The sequence below is a fragment of the Salmo salar genome, chromosome 20, assembly GCF_965601325.2.
Source record: "Salmo salar chromosome 20, fSalSal1, whole genome shotgun sequence".
NCBI classification, from domain to species: domain Eukaryota; kingdom Metazoa; phylum Chordata; class Actinopteri; order Salmoniformes; family Salmonidae; genus Salmo; species Salmo salar.
Window position 1 is genome coordinate 66211247 of NC_138310.1, and position 24007 is coordinate 66235253.

Sequence of the window (24007 nt, forward strand, 5' to 3'; positions counted from 1 at the left end):
AACATCGATCACTTTAGTAATGTTATCTGTCATCCTTTGAATCACCAGGTCCATTGTGCCTGGATCCGCAATGATGTTAGATTCGCTAACGTTAGCTAGCTCCTCCTGCACCTCTACAGGGATGGCGGTTTTGGTCGACTTCTTAGTAGCTCTGTTGGGCATGTTGTCGGAGATTTTTGAGAAATAGTCGCCAAGACTCATTGTCGGGTAACTTATTTAGCCAATTCTACCACTTTTTCAAGCTAGGAGATTAATGTAAGAATATAAATTTACGAATACCGCGTGAGCTCGCTGAAACACCGTGTTCTCTCTACGGCGCCATTTTGTTCCCCGCTTCAATATATGATTTATTAAGCTTGTCACTCTACAAACTTGTTGGATGCATTTGCTGGTTGTTTTGTTTGTTTCAGATAATTTTCTGCCCAATAGAAATGATTTGTAAATAATACAAAAAATGATTTTGTCATTTGAGTCACTTTTATTGTCAATAAGAATAGAATGTTTTCTAATCTCTCCTACATTAATGTGGATGCTATCATGATTACAGATAGTCCTGAATTAATTTTGAATAATGATGAGTGAGGAAGTTACAGACCCACAAATATCATTCACCCAAGACATGTTAACCTCTCACCATTACAATAACTGGGAAGGTTAGCATTTTTGGGGGGTATGATATTCACAATTCATTCAGGATTATCCATAATCATGGTAGTAGCATCCACATTAATGTAGAAGTGTTTAGAAACATATTATATTCTTATTGACAATAAAAGTGACTCAAATGGCACAATACATGATTTACCATTCATTTTTACTGGGCACTACTACAAAATAATCTGAAACGCAACCAAAACGAACAGCAAATGGATCCAACAAATTTGTAGTCACAAGCTTGATGTAGTCAATGCAGGCTATGAAAATGTTACTAAATACTTTTGACTATGTGGGTACACACATACGTAAATTTGTCAGAATACTTTTGGTCCCCTAAAATGGGGGGGACTATGTACAGAAAGTGTTGTAATTTCTAAACGGTTCACCCAATATGGATGAATACCCTCAAATTAAAGCTGACAGTCTGCACTTTGACCTCCTACTCATTCTATAATTTCAACAACAAAACATTCACTGTCCCAGTAGTTTTGGAGCTCACTGTATGTCAATATGTTGCTGTATGCTCCTCCCCACCATATGCTTCTGGTAATGGAAGATGTTCACTTCACTGGAGATTATAGACTGACTGCAGTAAAAATAACTAATGATATTCAATGGCATGGTGAACATTTGGATTCAGAAAATCTTAACTGTTTCATTGCTGGTCTATTCGGTTGAAGCAGTTTTAAAAACAACAGGCAAACAAACAGATGGACAGGAAAACATAAGATAACAATTAAACAAAGGAGAACCATAGACTTTTTTTACAATCAATCTGGTCATACACAGCACATTGGAGGCCTTTACTTCATTTTAATGATTCACATTCCAGACCCAAAACTGTAGTGCACATTGTTAGAGCATCTACTCTAAAAGCTTAGCTAAAACCCTTGGCTTGGAGAAGTACTCGTCTCCCATACAGCAGAGGGTAACAGTAATGGATCTCAAGAGGGAGGGATATGGGAGAGCACTCTCTCTCTATTTCTCAATCTTTCTATTTCTCGCTCTCTATTGGCTTTCTCTCTGTTTTAGTTAGCGTCTCACTGGCCTTCATGTCTTCTCTGCTGAAATCCTGATTGACATTGAGATTGGCTATTACCATCTCAGAAGTTTGGCCAGATCTCCTGCGGCTTCTTCCTCCTTTGAAAATACCCCATCAGAATAAACCTGTCTTCTGCAGGATCTCAATGGACGTGGTTAAAAGGCTATATGGTATGATATAGTCATTACGGTGTGAGCAGTATACAAGTAGGATACCTATGCTCAAGGGGCTGTCTGAAAAGGTGTCTAATTAAATAGTAGAATAACAGAGACCTATAAGGTAAAAGAAAGATGTGATTTATCTCTACAGAGTCAAAATCCACCCTGGGGAGAAACGACAACATGAGATCTTCAGTACTAAAGTTCTGAGCCTTGTTAGCTTTACTATCATGGTGCATCAGTAGCAGATCTCAGTGGTGAGTGACAGATGTATTTCTGTCTTGTCCAACCCATCTGTCTCTCCCTCAGACTTCATGCATCCTTACGTCCATGTCAGTGGAGATGATGGATTTGGGTTTGCCTGTCAGGGCTTTTCTATTGCCTTTTTTCTCAATGGGATTACATTGTGTTATGTTTTCTTTCAGAGATGGCATGTTTGGGCTACAGTATGAATGACAGCTACATGGATAGTAACCTTATTTCACCTCACAGGGTCCCGGGCACGTTTTGAGGACAGCCCACCTTGGATCGTGGAGGACCCCTCTGACCTGATTGTGTCCAAGGGGGAGCCTGCCACCCTTAACTGCAAGGCAGAGGGGAGGCCTAACCCCACTGTGGAGTGGTACAAGGACGGTGAGCGGGTGGAAACAGACCGGGATGACCCTCGGTCTCACCGCATGCTCCTTCCCAGCGGCTCCCTCTTCTTCCTGCGTATTGTCCACGGACGACGCTCTAAACCAGACGAGGGCGTCTACACCTGTGTGGCACGTAACTACCTAGGAGAGGCTGTCAGTCGCAACGCTTCGCTGGAGGTAGCCAGTAAGTCTTTGTTATTTTACTTGCTGTATATGTCACCCATGACCATTGGTGGAAAAAGTACCCAATTATCATACTTGAATAAAAGTAAAGATATCTTAATAGAAAATGACCAGTAAAAGTGAGTCACCCAGTAAAATCCTACTTGAGTAAAAGTCAAAGTATTTGGTTTTAAATATACTTAAGTATAAAAAATGTTATGTAATTAGCTTTTTCGAAAAGTAAAAGTATAAATCATTTCATCAATTCCTTATATTAAGCAAACTAGATGGCACCGTTTTCTTTTTAATTTACGGATAGCCAGGGGCACGCTCCAATACTCAGACATCATTCACAAACGAAGCATGTGTCTATTGAGTCCGCCAGATCAGAGGCAGTAGGAATGACTAGGGATGTTCTCTTGATAAGTCAGTGAATTAGACCATGTTCCTGTCCTGCTAACCATTTTTTTTAAAGGGTCAAGTACTTTTGGGTGCCAGGGAAAATTTACTTTTTACTCCATACATAATTACCTTTCGGAATGTAGTGAAGTAAAAGTTGTCAAAAATACCCCCAAAAAACTACTCAAGTAGTACTTTCAAGTATTTTTACTAAAGTACTTGACACCACTGCCCACCACTGCCCAGGTCTCAAATCTTGCTGCTGTGATGGCACACTGTGGTATTTCACCCAGTAGATATGGGAGTTTATCAAAATCGGGTTTGTTTTTGAATTTTTTGTGGCTCTGTGTAATCTGAGGGAAATATGTGTCTCTAATATGGTCATACATTTGGCAGGAGGTTAGGAAGTGCAGCTCAGTTTCCACCTCATTTTGTGGGCAGTGTGCACATAGCCTGTCTTTTGAGAGCCAGGTCTGCCTACGGTGGCCTTTCTCAATAGAAAGGCTATGCTCACTGAGTCTGTACATAGTCAAAGATTTTCTTAGTTTTGGGTCAGTCAAAGTGGTCAGGTATTCTGCCACTGTGTATAGGGCCAAATAGCATTCTAGTTTGCTCTGTTTTTTTGTTAATTGCTTGACACGTTGGAAAGAATGATCTTTTTGTTTTCTTAGGATTTGGTTGGGTCTAATTGTGTTGCTGTCGTGGGGGTCTGTTTGTGAACACAGCACCAGGACCAGCTTGCTTAGGGGACTCTTCTCCAGGTTAATCTCTCTGTAGGTGATGGCTTTGTTATGGAAGGTTTGGGAATCGCTTCCTTTTAGGTGGTTGTAGAATTTAGCGGCTCTTTTCTGGATTTTAATAATTAGCGGGTATCAGCCTAATTCTGCTTTGCATGCATTATTTGGTGTTTTACGTTGTACACGGAGGATATTTTTGCAGAATTCTGCATGTAGAGACTCAATTTGGTGTTTGTTCCATTTTGTGATTTCTTGGTTGGTGAGCGGACCTCAGAACCATAAAGAGGAATAACTGATTAAAGTATTTTTAGCCCGATCCTAATTGCTCTCTCGCTCGCTCTCTCTCAAAGCACAACAGGTGAAGAGGACAGCTGTTATCTTGAGCATTGCTGAAAATGATGACCATTAAAGAGACTTTTCTATTTATTTTTAAATTTAACTAGGCAAGTCAGTTAAGAACAAATTCTTATTTACAACAATGGCCTACCAGGGAACAGTAGGTTAACTGCCTTGTTCAGGGGCAGAATGACAGATTTTTACCTTGTCAGCTCGGGGATTCGATCCAGCAACCTTTTGGTTACTGGCTGACGCTCTAACCACTAGGCTACCTGCCGCACCACTATTATCATGGCCCTCAGTCTAAAGTGGTTGTCACTAATTACCACAAATTAAGTCATGAACCCAGCCTATTTCTACAATTCCTCTTCTTAAAATCTGTTTTTAACTCTAACATTAAACACACTGCTATTCTTATGTCTTACACTAACCTTAAATAAAAAATAAAAAAAGTTTTTTTAATTTTATTTGATAAAGCCAATTATGACTTTGTGGTATGCTGTTTTCTCTCTTGTAATTGTGTCAGTGTGGTGTGACACTGGGCTGAACGCAGACCCTTTCTGGCATTAGGAAATGGATTAGCGGAGTGTGTTGATTAGGAAAACGAGCGTAACAGATTAGGGAATGTCTCCTTGTTAAAAACACAAAACAGCAATTTGCCTGCATCTTGTCTTTCACCAGAGCACAAAGCCAGCCAAGCCTCCTCAGCCTCTCTAACTGCTCATGGCTCACTGACCTCCATCACAGCTCATGTTCAAAAATAGGGCCAGCTTTAGTTCATCTTCCATACTAAATGATATTTCCACACTGGACCCCAGGATGATTAGCTACTGCCTTGGCAACAGCTAATGGGGATCATTTAATAAATACAAATAAACAGAAGCACATCAAATATTAGAGAAACTACAAATATTAGAGCAAAACAGTTTCCAGAGAAAAACATTTAAGCATCACAGGTATGATGTTTTTTATGATGAATTCTCCTCAGCCAGTGGAAAGGTAGCCAGGGATGACATTCTCCTCAGCCAGTGGAAAGGTAGCCAGGGATGACATTCTCCTCAGCCAGTGGAAAGGTAGCCAGGGATGACATTCTCCTCAGCCAGTGGAGATGTAGCCAGGGATGACATTCTCCTCAGCCAGTGGAGATGTAGCCAGGGATGACATTCTCCTCAGCCAGTGGAGATGTAGCCAGGGATGACATTCTCCTCAGCCAGTGGAGATGTAGCCAGGGATGACATTCTCCTCAGCCAGTGGAGATGTAGCCAGGGATGACATTCTCCTCAGCCAGTGGAGATGTAGCCAGAGATGACATTCTCCTCAGCCAGTGGAGATGACATTCTCCTCAGCCAGTGGAGATGACATTCTCCTCAGCCAGTGGAGATGACATTCTCCTCAGCCAGTGGAGATGACATTCTCCTCAGCCAGTGGAGATGACATTCTCCTCAGCCAGTGGAGATGACATTCTCCTCAGCCAGTGGAGATGACATTCTCCTCAGCCAGTGGAGATGACATTCTCCTCAGCCAGTGGAGATGACATTCTCCTCAGCCAGTGGAGATGACATTCTCCTCAGCCAGTGGAGATGACATTCTCCTCAGCCAGTGGAGATGACATTCTCCTCAGCCAGTGGAGATGTAGCCAGAGTTGACAGTCATACCAATAAGGCTATGCATCTCATAGAGGCAGGCACTCTAACGGTAACTAACCGCAGCAATGACTGTATTGTCCTAGGTCTGCTGCCTCTGGGTAGCTGGGGCATATGTGAAGACAGTAGGGTGGTGGCTTCCCCCCTCCCCCCCAGGTTGTGGTGGGTTGAGGATAGTGTTAGAAGTGTGGATACTAGGAACAACAGGTGGAGGGAGGAAGAGCTTTAGAAGAGCCCCCCTTTATGAGCAGTAATTAGTACTGCTGCAGCTGTTAGACTGTGGCTTAAATCACTGAGGAGCTAATAGGATGGCTGGCTTTCAGGGCTTTTAAAGGCTGTTGTTGTCCACCCAAATCTCATGAATACCACCAGCCAGACTAATTAGTCAACACGCCTGCTTAAGACTATACCTATCATACTGTCATATAGAATTTACAGGAGTCTGTCTGTGTTCTGTTGATACAGTGCATTCGGAAAGTATTCAGACCCCTTGACTTTTAACAGATTTAGTTAGGTTACAGCCTTATTCTAAAATTGATAAAATTAATTGTTTTCCTCAATCTACACACAATACAGCATAATATCAAAGCGAAAACAGGTTTTTAGATTTTTTTTTGCAAATGTATTAAGTAAAAAAACAGATACTTTACATAAAGTACCAGTCATTAGTTTGGACACATCTACTCATTCAAGGGTTTTTATTTATTTTTACTATTTTCTACTTTGTAGAATAATAGTGACGACATCAAAACTATGAAATAACAAATATTGATTCATGTAGTAACCAAGAAAATGTTAAACATATCACAATATATTTTAGATTCTTCAAAGTAGCCACCCTTTGCCTTGACAGCTTTGCATACTCTTGGCATTCTCTCAACCAGCTTAACCTGGAGTGCTTTTCCAACAGTCTTGAAGGAGTTCCCACATATGCTGAGCACTTGTTGGCTGCTTTTCCTTCACTCTGCAGTCCAATTCCTCCCAAACCATCTCAATTGGGTTGAGGTCGGGTGATTTGTGGAGGCCAAGTCATCTGATGCAGCACACCATCACTCTCCTTGGTCAAATAGCCCTTACACAGCCTGGAGGTGTGTTTTGGGTCATTGTCTTGTTGAAAAAGACACGGCGGTTGGAACCAAAAATCTTAAATTTGGACTCCTCAGAACAGAGGACAGATTTCCACCGATCTAATGTCCATTGCTCGTGTTTCTTGGCCCAAGCAAGTCTCTTATTCTTTTTGGTGTCCTTTAGTAGTGTTTTTTTTGCAGCAATTCGGCCATGAATGCCTGATTCACGCAGTCTTCTAAGAACAGTTGATGTTGTCTGTTACTTGAACTCTAACGCATTTATTTGGGCTGCAATTTCTGAGACTGGTAACTCTAATGAACTTATCCTCTGCAGCAGAGGTAACTATGGGTCTCCTTTCCTGTGGTGGTCCTCATGAGAGCCGGTTTCATCATAGCGCTTGATGGTTTTTGCGACTGCACTTGAAGAAACTTTCAAAATTCTTAATTTTCAGATTGACTGACCTTCATGTCTTAAAGTAATGGACTGTCATTTCTCTTTGCTTATTTGAGGTGTTCTTGTCATAATATTTACTTGGTCTTTTACCAATTAGGGCTATCATCTGTATACTGTACCACCCCTACCTTGTCAAAACACCACAACTTAATGGCTCAAACGCATTAACCTCTATGGGCTACTCAACAGCCAGTGTAATCCCGTGGCGCGTTATTCAAATTCCCCAAAAATTGCAAAAACTTCAATTTTTCAAACATATTACTATTTTACACCATTTTAAAGATAAGACTCTCATTAATCTAACCACACTGTCCGATTTCAAAAAGGCTTTACAACGAAAGCAAAACATTAGATTATGTCAGCAGAGTACCCAGCCAGAAATAATCAGACACCCATTTTTCAAGCTAGCATATAATGTCACATAAACCCAAACCACAGCTAAATGTAGCACTAACCTTTGATGATCTTCATCAGATGACAACCCTAGGACATTATGTTATACAATACATGCATGTTTTGTTCAATGAAGTTCATATTTATATCAAAAACCAGCTTTTTACATTCGCATGTGACTAGCATTCCCACCGAACACTGCCGGTGAATTTACTAAATTACTCACGATAAACGTTCACAAAAAGCATAACAATTATTTTAAGAATTATAGATACAGAACTCCTCTATGCACTCGATATGTCTGATTTTAAAATAGCTTTTTGGTGAAAGCACATTTTGCAATATTCTCAGTAGATAGCCCGGCATCACAGGGCTAGCTATTTAGACAGCCAGCAAGTTTAGCACTCATCAAAGTCAGATTTACTATAAGAAAAATGTTATTACCTTTGCTGTCTTCGTCAGAATGCACTCCCAGGACTTCTACTTCAATAACAAATGTTGGTTTGGTTCAAAATAATCCATAGTTATATCCAAACAGCGGCGTTTTGTTCGTGCGTTCAAGACACTATCCGAAAGGGTAAATAAGGGTGACGAGCATGGCGCAATTCCTGACAAAAAAATTCTAAATATTCCATTACCGTACTTCGAAGCATGTCAACCGCTGTTTAAAATCAATTTTTATGCAATTTTTTTCTCATAAAAAAGCGATAATATTCCGACCGGGAATCTGCGTTTAGGTAAACAGACGAAAGAAAATAAAGCATTCGGTCGACTCGGGCACGCACCTAAGCCCATAGTACTCTGATCGGCCACTTGCCAAAAGCGATAATGTGTTTCAGCCAGAGGCTGCCTCGATATCGTTCAGCTTTTTCCCGGGCTCTGAGAGCCTATGGGAGCCGTAGGAAGTGTCACATTATTGCAAAGCTCCTCAGTCTTCAATAAAAAGAGCCAAGATGAAACACAATTTGTCAGACAGGCCACTTCCTGCATGGAATCTTCTCTGGTTTTGGCCTGCCATATGAGTTCTGTTATACTCACAGACACCATTCAAACAGTTTTAGAAACTTTAGGGTGTTTTCTATCCAAAGCCAATAATTATATGCATATTCTAGTTACTGGGCAGGAGTAGTAACCAGATTAAATCGGGTACGTTTTTTTATCCGGCCGTGTCAATACTGCCCCCTAGCCCTAACAGGTTAAGAAAATAAATTCCACAAATCAACTTTTAACAAGGCACACCTGTTAATTGAAATGCCTTCCAGGTGACTACCTCATGAAGCTGGTTGAAAGAATGGCAAGAGTGTGCAAAGCTGTCATCAAGGCAAAGGGTGTCTACTTTGAAGAAACTCAAATATATTATAATTTGATCACCTTTCTTTGGTTACTACATGATTCCTTATGTGCTATTTAATAGTTATGTCTTCACTATTATGCTACAATGTAGAAAGTAGAGATCCCTCCCAAACTTTTGACTGGTACTATATTCAGACCCTTTGCTATGAGACTTGAAATTGAGCTCCGGTGCATCCTGTTTCCATTGATCATCCTTGATGTTTCTACAATTTGATTGGAGTCCACCTGTGGTAAATTCAATTGATTGGACATCATTTGGAAAGGCTCACCCCTGTCTATATAAGGTCCCACAGTTGACAGGGTATGTCAGAGCAAAAAGCAAGACAGGATTGTGTCGAGGCACAGATCTGGGGAAGGGTACCAAAAAAATGTCTGCAGCGTTGAAGGTCCCCAACAACACAATGGCCTCCATCATTCTTAAATGGAAGAGGTTTGGAACCACCAAGACACTTCCTAGAGCTGGCCGCCTGGCCAAACCTGAGCAATCGGGGGAGAAGGGCCTTGGTCAGGGAGGTGACCAAGAACTCGACGGTTACTCTGACAGAGCTCCGGTTCCTCTATGGAGATTGTTGTCCTTCTGGATGGTTCTCCAATCTCTGCAGCACTCCACCAATCAGGCCTTTATGGTAGAGTGGCCAGACGGAAGCCACTTCTCAGAAAATACACATGTAAGCCCTCTCATAGTTTGCTAAAAAGGCACCTAAAGGACTCTGACCATTAGAAACAAGATTCTCTGGTCTGATGAAACCAAGATTTGGTTTCTTTGGCCTGAATGCCAAGCATCACATTTGGAGGAAACCTGGCACCATCCCTACGGTGAAGCATGGTGGTGGCAGCATTCTGAGGGGATGTTTTTCAGCAGCAAGGACTGGGAGACTCGTCAGGGTCGAGGGAAAGATAAACGGAGCCAAGTATACAGAGATCCTTCATGAAAACCTGCTCCAGAACGCTCAGGACCTCAGACGGCAAAGGTTCACCTTCCAACAGGACAATGACCCTAAGCACACAGCCAAGACAACGCAGGAGTGGCTTCGGAACAAGTCTCTGAATGTCCTTCAGTGTCCCAGCCAGAGCCCGGACTTGAACTCGATCGAACATCTCTGGATCTGGAGATACCTGAAATAGCTGTGCAGCGACGCTCCCAATCCAACCTGAAAGAGCTTGAGAGGATCTGAAGAGAAGAATGGGAGAAACTCCCAAAATACAGGTCTGCCTAGCTTGTAGCGTCATATCCATGAAGACTCAAGGCTGTAATCACTGCCAAAGGTGCTTCAACAAAGTACTGAGTAAAGTGTCTGTGATATTTCCATTTTTTTTTTTTTTTTTATATATAAATTTGCCAATTTTTCTAAACTGTTTTTGCTTTGTCATTATGGACTATTGTGTCTAGATTGAGGGGAATTATTTAATCCATTTTAGAATAAGGCTGTAACGTACCTATGTGGAAAAAGTCAAGGGTTCTGAATACTTTCCGAATGCTCTGTATATCCAGGCTTTCTGCCCTAGTGTGGTGGTTTACACACACTGAATTTTTGGTTTGTTTCATTTAATATATTTCATAAAATGTAATATTCACAACTCTTGAAGTAAAAAAAAACTATGCTAGATTTGAAACAAACCTTAGTCTGTACACATGAAGTTATCTTTTGCTTGTTTTTTGTCCATCCTTCAGCTACCCTCAACCCCTCCCATCAATCCCTGAAGACCATCCAGTTTTTTTTACAAAACTGCAGATTGTAAACCTTTTTGCTAAGGGAAATATTATATTATTGCTCGATTGACTATGACTTTTACATTTACATTTAAGTCATTTAGCAGACGCTCTTATCCAGAGCGACTTACAAATTTCATATCACCCAGCAGTGCAATTTGTGGAGTTGGCTCCAGGTAAACGTTGCAATTCAGAATGGTGACATTTGGCGATCGGTTTTCTATTGCTCATTTGCATCGTTTTGTGTATCAGTTCATAAACCATGTGCCATAGAATCGGTACAAATCGAAATCTCTCCCCAACTATTTTGCTATCAATATGGCACTATTTATCAGAATTGTCTTTAACCAATTATGGTCTTTAATGCAGGGCCAACAGACAAGTTCCTTACTTTCTCCCCATCCACTTGCCTCTTCCATTTGTGCAGTAATGCTGCAATTAGTTGGTTTTAATTTTGGGTAGATCAGACATTTCCACATTTTTGTTAGCTGCATGTGTGACAATTCCACCAGCCCTATTTATGATATAATTTACAAAGATTATACCGTATAATTTTTTTATTTAAAAAAAAAAAAATCTATTTGAGTTTAACCATAATATTTGTTGTAATATTTGTTCTGTCTTTTCTGGTGGATTAACCTGAAAATGGCAAACCAACTTTCTATGTCTTGTTTTAAAAATTGTGACAATTTGGAGAGTATTTCATTTTCAAATAACCGAAAGGGAAATGTTGTAATCTGAACAAAGGGTAAAATGCCCTTCTTGAACATGGGGTGAGACATTCTTACTAATCTGCTAGAGAACCAGTTCAGATGTAAATATATATTTTGTATGACTGAAGCCTTTAGTGAGAGGTCTAATGCTTTAATATTAAATTATTTCTGCCCTCCAAATTTATATTCTTTATATAAATAGACCCGTTTTAATTTTGTCTGGTTTGCCGTTCCAAATAAAATGTAATCTTTTTTTCGCTCATATAATTTAAAAAACAAGTTGCTAGGTGTAGGCAAGGCCATAAGCAAATAGATAAACTGGGATATGACTAAACAGTTAATCAGGTGATTTAAAAAAAAAAAAGAATGTAATTCACAAATTTCTGCAGGTATTTGCCTTTCCATTGTAGCAAAATCTGAGCTGGATTAAAATAAAGTTTACAATTTTTTTAAATTAAAAAAAAAAATTTTTTACTTGCTTAAATGGCTTTATGTCGAGATGTCCCTCTTCTCCTGATGTTTTTTTTTTATGAAGGAATTACATTTTTGGCTGCAGCTTGTTTCTTGGCCTCTTCTACACTACGACTCTGCCACCGGTCTCTTTAAACCCTGAAGAAGAAATGCAGACGAGATGCTTTGGACAGATGTCACGGATACTACTTTACATTACATTACTCTTTTTCTTGTCGTAATCATTTACATAAAGGATTCAAGATTTTGAATAATTGAGTTGGCTTTAACAAGTGCCTAAGGATGAAGTTGTAGGCATGAGTTTACCGCTCGTCCAAGCATTCAAACGCAACGGGCTCAGGAGACCTAGAACTGCCTGAGTCCCTCTTTAACCTCAGTAGACACAGACAATGGCTGGATTAAATCAATCCCGCTGGCTCTATTAGCCATGACATGGCAGTAGCAGAGAGATGGCATTTGACCACCTCTAATCGGTTTACTCCTACTGTACTGAGACAAAAGAACAATGACTGGCTGACCATCAGGTCACTTTATTCTAGGACCTGCCTTGGGAAGTAGGGGTGCTGAGGGTGCCCTGAAAATCAGAATCGTTTTTTATATATAACAAAATAAATCTTTTTTTCACAAAAGTAGAGCACTGGGCCTATAATAGTCCTGTAGTACACTGGGCCTATAATAGTCCTGTATTAGCTGAAAAAGCGACTTACAATTAGTGTGTTTATCTTAAGATAACTAGTAGAGACAACTACATATCACAATCGTAGCAAGTATATTTTCCCTCAATAAAGATGTTATCAGCAAAGTCAATGTTAGTAGGAAAGGGTGCCAGGACAGAGAAGAGCTCGGACTGGGCTGAGCGGGAGCTGCCTTGTGCTGCTGTACACAGCTCCCCACTCTGTCCGCTGGTTAGTGTTTTTTTCATCATGAATCTTGTTCTGGAGGCAGCTCTGCAGAGTGGTCACTAGCTGGCATAGCCACAAAGTCATAAAATCATATTTTAAATGTAACCTTAACCACACTTCTAACCCTAATGCCTAAGTAACCTTAAATTAATACCAAAAATCACATTTTTGTTTTTCATGAATTTTTACAGTATAGACTATTCTGACTTTGCATCTAGCGGATATCTCTCATGTTCTGCGTCAAGGACAAGACTCTGCACTCTGTCCCTCCATCCAGTTTGACAAATCCCCCAAACTCTGCCCAACCTCGCAACCCTGTCCCCTACACCACCTTTCGAGTGCCCTTTCCAACCTCACCTTCTCCCTACGCTCTTCCCCAGTCACCGTACTCCTCCCATCCTGCCTTTTAGACTGTTCAGTGAATCTGATCACTGACTGATGTTTAGTCTGCTGGTCTAGTGGTGTCCATAGTGAACTGACTGACAAAGGCCACATGGCAATTCGGACCATTACTTTATTTTTATGAAGCCCATTATTGCCATGACTACTCTCCCATCTCCCCCCTTCAAAACATTAACAGATGGCCACTTCGACTGCACTAAAGCTGCACTCTTGCTAAACGCTAAATATTGAGATTAATGTCACTTAAAGATACAGTGGTGAATATTCTGGGGATATTCTTAATCTGTATATCCCTGAAACATGAAAGTTATGAAAATAAATGGCACTGTCCTAGAATAGGAATGTAACAGTAAAGTATGAAAAATGTATGCACTCACTACTGTAAGTCACTCTGGATAAGAGCGTCTGCTAAATTACTAAAATGTAAATTTAACAGTTATTCTAGTAGTAACAATATAGCATAATGGTTAGTCATTTAACGACACTGTTTAAACTGAGCTAAAAGAATAGTAGGAGGTGAATATGGGCACTATTTATCCTCAGGCCAGCCCAGGACATTAGGGGCCCCGTTCTCCACTCTTGTCACCGTAAGGTTGGGATAGTTCAGATTCAGGAAGTCCTAGTACTTACTCACCATCAGTGTGAATTAGGTCTGGTAGAAATACTGTGTTTTGGACTTTACCTCAGGAAGTTCCCTGGCCATCTGTCTGTCTGAGAATATCAGGAGATTCCTGTGGTGCCATCATTATTTCATAAAACTATAATAGTGTGTGAATTCTGTGAAATGACTTTTAGTATGGTAGCCTTTAAAGCCTGGGTGCAAGAGGGATCGTATTAACTTGAACAGCTTCAAAGAGTTGCTCTTGGCTGCTTGCACTGCACAGTGTTTAGGGGTAATTATTGGAGGCTACTTATCTCTGAATCGTGTTTCAAGGTACTCAAATGGCCCAGATTCTGGGACTTCCGTGTGTGTGGTTAAGGGATGAACTCATTGGCTCTATAGCCATGTCTTCTCTTCAGTTCCCTCGGCATGGCTGGGTAGTGATGGTCTCTGTGCTCCCGGTCTCGTCTCTGCACCGGCCCTTTACAGACGGAGCTCTAAAAATAATACACCACTTTCAATTAGCCTTCAGCTATCTGAAGCTTTTCAAACAAGCCGCCAGCTGAGTGGGGACTACTGAACCGACTGTTGGGAAAGGTGTGTGCTTTGACAGGTTATAGTTAATCCATCTCTCGTCTTAAGGGGGGGGATCTTTAACTGTGTTGGTCTCCTTGTTTTGGGGGTGGGTGGGATGGGAGGTCAGGGTTCCGTTAGACCCCTGAAGGGACAGATGTCCAGGCCCCGTGTGCCTCTAAATGTTCCCTTAAACTGCCCCCCTGCCTATGTACTTAACTCACCCCAGACTGTAGGTGAGCAACTCCTACTAGTTGGATGAGCTGATAGGCCTTGTGTATCTTAGATTCAGATGTGGTGGGTGTATTACAATCTGCGACAGAAAAAACTCTAGTTGGGTATGATGAAGAATTCTGACAAGCTTTTTAATGTTCTGTACAAGCCTTTACTTTTGAAACAAATGGGTAACAGAAGTCGACTTTTCTAAAAGTTTAAATGTCACGTCAATGACAGCCTAGTTTCAGTTGGGGAATTAAATGTGCTTCATTATAATACAGACGAAATGCCTCCAAATGATCAAAAGTAGAGCTACTGCTGCTTTTGAACAGGCAGCGACTTCAGGCAGGCAGAGAGTGTGTGACAGATTGTCTCATATTGATGGGCTGGCGAGAGGGAGGGGGAGATCGACAGATGACCACTTCAATCCTGACAGCGGATCTGAAACGCAGCCGGCTCAGCGAAGGCTCAGCCACCATTTGTCAGCTTCTCAGAGATGGGAATATTCATAGCAACACGTTTCCCAAGATAATTGCAGCCCTTACAAATTAAGACAGAAGGGAGACACTCTATACGCTCTAGATGGCTGTGATAAACTAAACGAGATGGTAGTCAGTCAGTCACTGTGGTTGTGAAATATAAATGCCATGTTAAAAGACACAAATAGCTGCTGTGTTGAGGAGGGATCTGTCAAACACGTCAGGGGATAAGTGATGGGGTAGTGTGGCTTAGCTGGAGAGATGCACAGTTGGTAGACAGGTGACGAGTTCACTGTGTTTAGAGATTAACTGATGTTTGAGATTGGACTAATTCACAGCATATTTGCAGTGCTAACTAATTTGATTGGGTGTTGATGCATTACTGTGTTAACAGATGGATAGTTAGGCAGGCAGATAGTCTTGGTCTGATTCTTTACTTTGTAAAATGCCAACCTGAAATATTTATAAAAGTACAAGAAGAGATATTGATTATTCTGAAGTAGTATGTGTGTGTGAGAGAGAATTTAAGGCTGGAGTAGTAGTGCTGCACAGGTTACCTGAGGCTGCCAAGTCAAGCATCTCATCCTGTCTTCATTTGCAGAGAAAAGGCTGCTAACCTCACTGTGTGACAGTGACAAAGATCACGTCCCTTTTTTAGTTTTGTCGTTCGTTGTGTCAAACTGTCATATTTGTAGCGTAGCACCCCATATTATCGGCACATTCAACAGTGTTTAAGAAATATATTACCTTCAACCGTGTTATCTTGTGATCAAGCCATCAATGTTTTGTGATTTGGTGTCGTAAAAATGTTAGCTAACGGGTTAGCAATTAGCATGTTTGACATTTCAGTGGAAATACTACTACTATTAGCTTTTTGATGAGCGGTTTAGCAAAAAAAAGACGGCCCGTATTATCGGCATACGGTCTCCAGTTATTGGCCACCGTATCTTGTAATTGTACAAAGTTGTATCTGTTTTAAATTTTATTTTACAGATTTAATCTTATGTTTTGAGAAAGTATATAACGGCTTAATACTAACATATGAGTATGAATACTTTTGTTAAAAAGTTGGATATTAAATGATTGGTCTGTCGTGCAGTCGAATTTTACAATATTCTGTGTGTGTGTGTGTGTACTCACTCTCTGCAATGAAAATCGGTGGTCAGCTAGCTAGAAGGGAGTCTTTAGTCGCAAAACGTACAGTTATTTTCCAGGCCATTTAAATGTTGAGGTTGACGTGATTTAATCTTCCAAACGCTAGAGTGTCTGAAGTTTGGGGGTGTCCGATGTTGGGGGGAAATTAGCTAGTGCAGCGATGTGTATTATCCTAGTTTCCCGTATGAGACAGAAGCATTGCATTAATGTGTGATGCCATTTTTCCCTCTGACACGTTACATTTTTTATGTATTTGTTTACTCTGTGTTGGACTAAGATATGAATTATTCATCCACTTTGGCAGCAGAGACTGCAGAATAGGATGTGGCATAGGAAACATCAAAACACTGCACAGCAAGGAAGTTGCCAGGGATTTGAACTGTCATGTGCAAGCACAAAACACAATGTACTGTATTGCTCTCACCCAATCAGCTCGTTTTCCTCTCATCTAACCTTCAAACAGAAACTCTACATATAAAATATGCTCGAATTGATTTCAAGGGCAATATTTGACATTGCACTTGTGATGACATTGACAGAATACCGCATTGGAGACGGATGTGTGCTCCAATTCTGATGTATATATCTCATATACAGTAGTTTGCCTTTGAAAGACAACATTCTTAATAACATGCATGTAATCTATTAATAGATAATAACGATCAGCTATATTCTGTAGTTTGAGTCAATTATTTTCTGTTTTCCCTACCTGGTAAAATAATGGTAATATGAATAGATAGACTAAACCATGCCAATGCTCTCCTCTCCCAAGTCCTGAGGGATGACTTCCGCCAGGCCCCCAGTGATGTGGTGGTGGCAGCCGGTGAGCCAGCGGTCCTGGAGTGTGTTCCCCCCCGCGGTCACCCTGAGCCCACCGTCTCCTGGAAGAGGAACAACGCCCGCGTCAGCAACAAGGATGACCGCATCTCTGTGAGTCTCGCCTATATGACCCCTGAACTAGGACCCCTAGTTACAGCATCAAGCTCATTAGAGTTTACATACACAAGTTCCAACCCAAAGCTCACTGAATCAGTGCAGTTCAATCCCAAGTCAACCCAAACTGATTCAAAGGACATTAATATAATGAATGATGCATGTTGATGATGGTGGAATCATTAATGATGCATGTTGATGATGGTGGAATCATTAATGATGCTGTCTATGCATTTGTAGTGCTGATGTCAAATGGAAGTACTGCCTCTCCTCTGAAAAGACCAAAGGCTAATACATGGCCTGATATGATGACCTGTCATCACTGTCTTGTTTTTCAGATGCGTGGGGGGAAGCTGATGATCTCCCACACCAGGAAGAGTGATGCTGGCATGTATGTGTGTGTGGGCACCAATGTGGTGGGAGAGAGGGACAGTGATCCTGCTGAGTTGGTGGTGTATGGTGAGTCGTGTGTGTGTGTGTGTGTGTGTGTGTGCACGTGTCTTCGTGTGTAACTCTGGGTCTCTCTTTGCAGAGCGTCCTGTGCTGATGCGGAGGCCGGTGAACCAGGTGGTGATGGAGGAAGAGACCATTGACTTCCTGTGTGAGGTACATGGAGACCCCGCTCCCACAGTACGCTGGCGCCGAGAGCAGGCAGAGCTCCCCCGCGGGAGGTGAGGACACATTGACAGACAGGTCTACTCACTAATAGAAAAATAAACTGATTGAATTGCATCTAAAGAGCGACAAAACACTCAGCGATACATTGATTTATGGAGTCCTGAAGGTACAGAATGAGGGAAGTCCATTCACCAGGGGTGCACAGATAGGGTTCTACCTGTGTAGAGCTCGTGTCCCTTTGCCCTTCCAGTCTCCAAAGTGCCCTTTTGGGTGGTGATATAATTTCCCTCAAAATTGATTTCTTGTATAATATTGTTTCATTGTTGTTCTGTAACCACTGCCTGCAAGTAGTCGTGATGTCATCAAGTTCGCTAATCCCATAACCCACTCCGTCCACTGCTGCCCTGTACGGAGCTCACGCCCGCCCAGTATCCAAACATGCATGGCTTGAGAGATGCGGTCACTGCTAGAGTGTGTGTGTGTAGCTCGATACCTAGTTTAAATATCAACAGTACTGTCACAGTAGCATAACATTTAATTTAACACCCGCTTTAGCCTACATCATCAAAAATATTCACTCTGGTTGGCTGATACACACAGCAGAGAGAGGCAGAAAGACATAGAGAGGAGACGCTGCATCAACGAACCCTCCAACCCAAACTCACCCGTTTTTTTTCAGTCAGAGTTGCACATGTGTCAGGGCAGCAGCAACACAGGCAAGCTAACCACCATATACTAAAATATCCACACAAGCCACTAGTCAGCCAGCAATATATCATGAGTTAGAAGATTATGAATATTATATTATGTAGTTAGTTATTATTTTATACAAGCATTGAAAATAAATCATAATCAGTCAAATAAATCTCACTAGCTAACTAGCAGATTTACATCAATCATCAATTTGAATGATCAATTGATAGCCCACCCTCTTTTTTGATGTCAGTCATGTGTTTAGGAGGCACTGTAGCTAGCTTGCTTACAATTTATGATGAGTGAATGTGTTGCAGAAATAAATAGGGGGATGCTCTTCTAAGTGTGTGTGGGGGGGGTAATACATTGATTGATGGAGTGCTGGAAGTACAGATAGACTGACGTAATTAGGGAAGCCCATTCACCAGGGATGCATATGCGATTAAAGTATGTGACCTAGAAAGCACAGCTACAGTAATTACTCATTAATTCATGCCTTCCATTCCCTCAGCCAATACAAATTCATGAATGGGAGGCCAGTGAGAAATCATTAGTTAACATGTACAGTAACAGTCAAAAGTTTGGACAAGCCTACTCATTCAAGGGTTTTTATTTTATTTTGACTATTTTCTACATTGTAGAATAATCATGAAGACATCAAAACTATGAAATAACACATATGGAATCATGTAGTAACCCCAAAATATATTTTAGATTCTTCAAAGTAGCCACCGTTTGCCTTGATGACAGCTTTGCACACTCTTGTCATTCTCTCAACCAGCTGGAATAATTTTCCAACAGTCTTGAAGAAGTTCCCACATATGTTGAGCACTTGTTGGATGCTTTACCTTCACTCTGCGGTCCAACTCATTCCAAACCATCTCATTTGGGTTGTGGTCGGGTGATTTGTGGAGGCCAGGTCATCTGATGCAGCACTCCATCACTCTCCTCCTTGGTCAAATAGCCTTTACACAGCCTGGAGGTGTGATGGGTCATTGTCCTTTTGAAATAGGAGTCCCACTAAGCGCAAACCAGATGGGATGGCATATCGCTGCAGAATGTTGTGGTAGCCATGCTGGTTAAGTGTGTCTTGAATTCTAAATAATTCACCAACATTGTCACCAGCAAAACACCATCACACCTCCTCCATGCTTCACAGTGGGAACCACACATGCGGAGATTATCCGAACACCTACTCTGCGTCTCACAAAGACACGGCGGTTGGAACCAAAAATCTCACATTTCTACTCATCAGACCAAAGGACAGATTTCCACTGGTCTAATGTCCATTTGCTCGTGTTTCTTGGCCCAAGCAAGTCTCTTCTTGTTTTTGTCCTTTAGTAGTGGTTTCTTTGAAACAATTTGACCATGAAGGTCTGATTCACGCAGTCTCCTCTGAACAGTTGATGTTGAGATGTGTCTGTAACTTGAACTCTGTAGCATTTATTTGGGCTGCAATTTCTGAGGCTGGTAACTCTAATGAACTTATCCTCTGCAGCAGAGGTAACTCTGGGTCTTCCTTTCCTGTGGTGGTCCTCATGAGAGCCAGTTTCATCATAGCGCTTGATGGTTTTTGCGACTGCGCTTAAAGAAACGTTTCAAATTTCTTAATTTTCCACATTGACTGACCTTCATGTCTTAAAGTAATGATCAACTTTCCATTCTCTTGCCATATTATGGACTTGGTCTTTTACCAACTACCACCCCTACTTAGTCACAACACAACTGACTGGCTCAAACGCATTAAAGAAGGAAAGACATTTCTCAAATAAATGTTTAACAAGGCACACCTATTAACTGAAATGCATTCCAGGTGACTTTTTTATTTTATTTCACCTTTATTTAACCAGGTAAGCTAGTTGAGAACATGTTCTCATTTACAACTGCGACCTGGCCAAGATAAAGCAATGCAGTGCGACAGAAACAACAACACGGAGTTACATGGAATAAACAAGCGTACAGTCAATAACACAATAGGGGGGAAAAGAAAGTCTATATACAGTGTGTGCAAATGGCATGAGGAGGTATGGCAATAATTAGGCCATAGTAGCAAAGTAATTACAATTTAGCAGATTAACACTGGAGTGATAGATGAGCAGATGATGGTGTGTAAGTAGTGATACTGGTGTGCAAAAGAGCAGCAAAGTAAATAAAAACAATATGAGGATGAGGTAGGTAGATTGGGTGGGCGATTTACAGATGGATTTATCGGTGGTGACCGTGTCGCCTAGCCTCAGTGCAGTGGGCAGCTGGGAGGAGGTGCTCTTGTTGTCCATGGACTTACAGTGTCCCAAAACGTTTTGGAGTTAGAGCTACAGGATGCAAATTTCTGTTTGAAAAAGCTAGCCTTTGCTTTCCTGACTGACTGTGTGTATTGGTTCCTGACTTCCCTGAACAGTTGCATATTGCGGGGACTATTCGATGCTATTGCAGTCCGCCACAGGATGTTTTTGTGCTGGTCAAGGGCAGTCGGGTCTGGAGTGAACCAAAGGCTATATCTGTTCTTAGTCCTACATTTTTTGAAAGGGGCATGCTTATTTAAGATGGTGAGAAATTACTTTTAAAGAACGATCAGGCATCCTCGACTGACGTGATGAGGTAAATAACCTTCCAGGATACCTGGGCCAGGTCGATTAGAAAGGCCTGCTCGCAGAAGTGTTTTAGGGAGCATTTGACAGTTATGAGGGGTGGTCGTTTGACCGCGGATGCAGGCAATGAGGCAGTGATCGCTGAGATCCTGATTTGAAAACAGCAGAGGTGTATTTGGAGGGCAAGTTGGTCAGGATAATGTCTATGAGGGTGCCCATGTTTACGGATTTAGGGTTGTACCTGGTGGTTTCCTTGACTCTCTCAACCATGAAGCTGGTTGAGAATGCCAAGAGTATGCAAACCTGTCATCAAGGCAAAGGGTTGCTGCTTTGAAGAATCTCAAATATAAAATATATTTTTATATGTTTAACACTTTTTTTGGTTACTATGTGATTTCATGTGTTATTTCATAGTTTTGATGTCTTCACTATTATTCTACAATGTAGAAAATAGTAAAAATAAAGAAAAACCCTTGAATGAGTAGGTGTGTCCAAACTCTTGACTGGTAATGTTCCTCCTGTGACTCTGCAATTTGACAGTATTTCAATATTATTATGATTATACTGTAAATACGGGGAGTGGGGATGTGACTCACTCTGCCCATTCTGATTGGCTGTTTGACTCGAACACGGTTGACTTGTGCATATTTCTCTGCAGATTTATTAAGTTATAGGGTTTTCATCTTTTTTATAGTTGTTTTTGATTGACAGTTTCAGATTACTTCATGCAGTTCCATTTTGATGGGTCAGAGGGTCAGGTACATTCAAGGTCACTTTTACATAGTTCAATGGCATTGGTTGTCACACCTGGGCCATGTCCAAAATCTGTCTTGCCTACTACTTACTAAAACTACATACTGTGAACTAATCATAGTACATACTATTTAGAACGTACTGTTTAGTAAAAACAAATACGGTAAGCAATTGTTATTATTATCAACATACTGGGCTCACCTATCCTAAAAATGCCTCATCTAATGCACAATTGCGTCGATTCCCACCATTTGTTCATTTGGGTACAGCGCGTCCCCTTATCTCATTATCAGCTCTTGTCAAACACACGTGAATCTGGAATGACAATGCACTTCTTCAAAAGTGTGCAGTGAATTCTACTAGATGAAAACCCAAAAGTAGTATAACATCCTGGCATTTAAAGTATACTCGAATTCTCGACATTTCAAATACTATCAAACTTTCTATTTTCGCATACCTAAAATGCCTACGATTTAGAATGCAAGTATGGGTATTTCGACACAGCCCTGGTCTTTCTGTCTGGTTTACTTTAGGAAAAGACTTTGACTCTGTTTCAATCTCTCCCAGGTTTAGTTTATGAAAATATTTCAGAACTCTGTCTGACTTTCCTTCTCTCAATGGTTTACTTGATGAAAATACTTTTGACTCTCTGTGTGTGTCTGTCCCAGGTTTGAGATCCGCAGTGACAACAGCCTGCGTCTGACTGGGGTGAGGGAGGAGGACGAGGGAACTTATACCTGTATGTCTGAGAACAGCGTGGGCAAGACGGAGGCTTCAGCCATGCTACAGGTCCATGGTAAGAAACAAATGTTCACACACACACACTGATATACGTTCTCGAAGGCAAACTCATGCATGCAGTACAGTAGTCACACACTTACAGTGGCTTGTGAAAGTATTCACCCCCTTGGCATTTTTCCTATTTTGTTGCCTTACAACCTGGAATTAAAATAGATTTTTGGGTGGTTTGTATCATTTGATTTAAACAAGATGTCTACCACTTTGAAGATGCAAAATATTTTTATTGTGACACAAGAAATAAGACACAAAAAAACAAACTTGAGCGTGCATAACTATTCACCCCCCCCCCCCCCCCCCCCCTGCAAGTCTCTATAAGCTTGGCACATCTAGCCACTGGGATTTTTGCCCATTCTTCAAGGCAAAACTGCTCCAGCTCCTTCAAGTTGGATGGGTTCCGCTGATGTACAACAATCTTTAAGTCTTACCACAGATTCTCAATTGGATTGAGATCTGGGCTTTGGCTAGGTCATTCCAAAACATGTAAATGTTTCCCCTTAAACCACTTGAGTGTTGCTTTAGCAGTATGCTTAGGGTCATTGTCCTGCTGGAAGATGAACCTCCGTCCCATTCTCAAATTTCTGGAAGACTGAAACAGGTTTCCCTCAAGAATTTCCCAGTATTTAGCGCCACCCATCATTCCTTCTGACCAGTTTCCCAGTCCCTGCCGATGGAAAAACATCCCCACAGCATGATGCTGCCACCACCATGCTTCACTGTGGGGATGGTGTTCTTGGGTGATGAGAGGTGTTGGGTTTGCACCAGACATATAATTTTCCTTATTGGCCAAAAAGCTCAATTTGTCTCATCTGACCAGAGTACCTTCTTCCATATGTTTGGGGAGTCTCCTACATGCCTTTTGGCGAGCACCAAACGTGTTTGTTTATTTATTTTCTTTCTTTAAGCAATGTTTTTTTCTGGCCACTCTTCCGTAAAGCCCAGCTCTGTGGAGTGTATGGCTTAAAGTGGTCCTATGGATAGATACTCCAATCTCCGCTGTGGAGCTTTGCGGCTCCTTCAAGGTTATCTTTGGTCTCTGTTGCCTCTGTGATCAATGCCCTCCTTGCCTGGTCTGTGAGTTTTGGTGGACGGCCCTCTCTTGGGAGGTTTGTTGTGGTGCCATATTCTTTCTATTTTTTAATAATGGATTTAATGGTGCTCTGTAGGATGTTCAAAGTTTCGGATATATTTATTTTATAACCCAACCCTGATCTGTACTTCTCCACAACTTTGTTCCTGATCTGTTTGGAGAACTCCTTGGTCTTCATGGTGCCGCTTGCTTGGTGGTGCCCCTTGCTTGGTGGTGCCCCTTGCTTAATGGTGTTGCAGACTCTGGGGGGCTATCAGAACAGGTGTGTGTGTGTG

The 24007-nt window shown here is 41.4% G+C and overlaps 1 protein-coding gene across 2 annotated transcripts in view; it reads left to right on the forward strand.

The window, feature by feature from the left end:
* Nucleotides 1-24007, forward strand: part of LOC106581145 (roundabout homolog 2) — a 78556-nt gene that overhangs the window by 31012 nt on the left and 23537 nt on the right. For both annotated transcript variants that reach the window (XM_014162986.3, XM_014162985.3), the window contains exons 2-6: nt 2350-2676; nt 17032-17189; nt 17531-17651; nt 17725-17863; nt 22513-22640. In XM_014162986.3, the coding sequence (XP_014018461.3) occupies nt 2350-2676; nt 17032-17189; nt 17531-17651; nt 17725-17863; nt 22513-22640 (873 nt within the window). The remainder of the gene's footprint in view (nt 1-2349; nt 2677-17031; nt 17190-17530; nt 17652-17724; nt 17864-22512; nt 22641-24007) is intronic.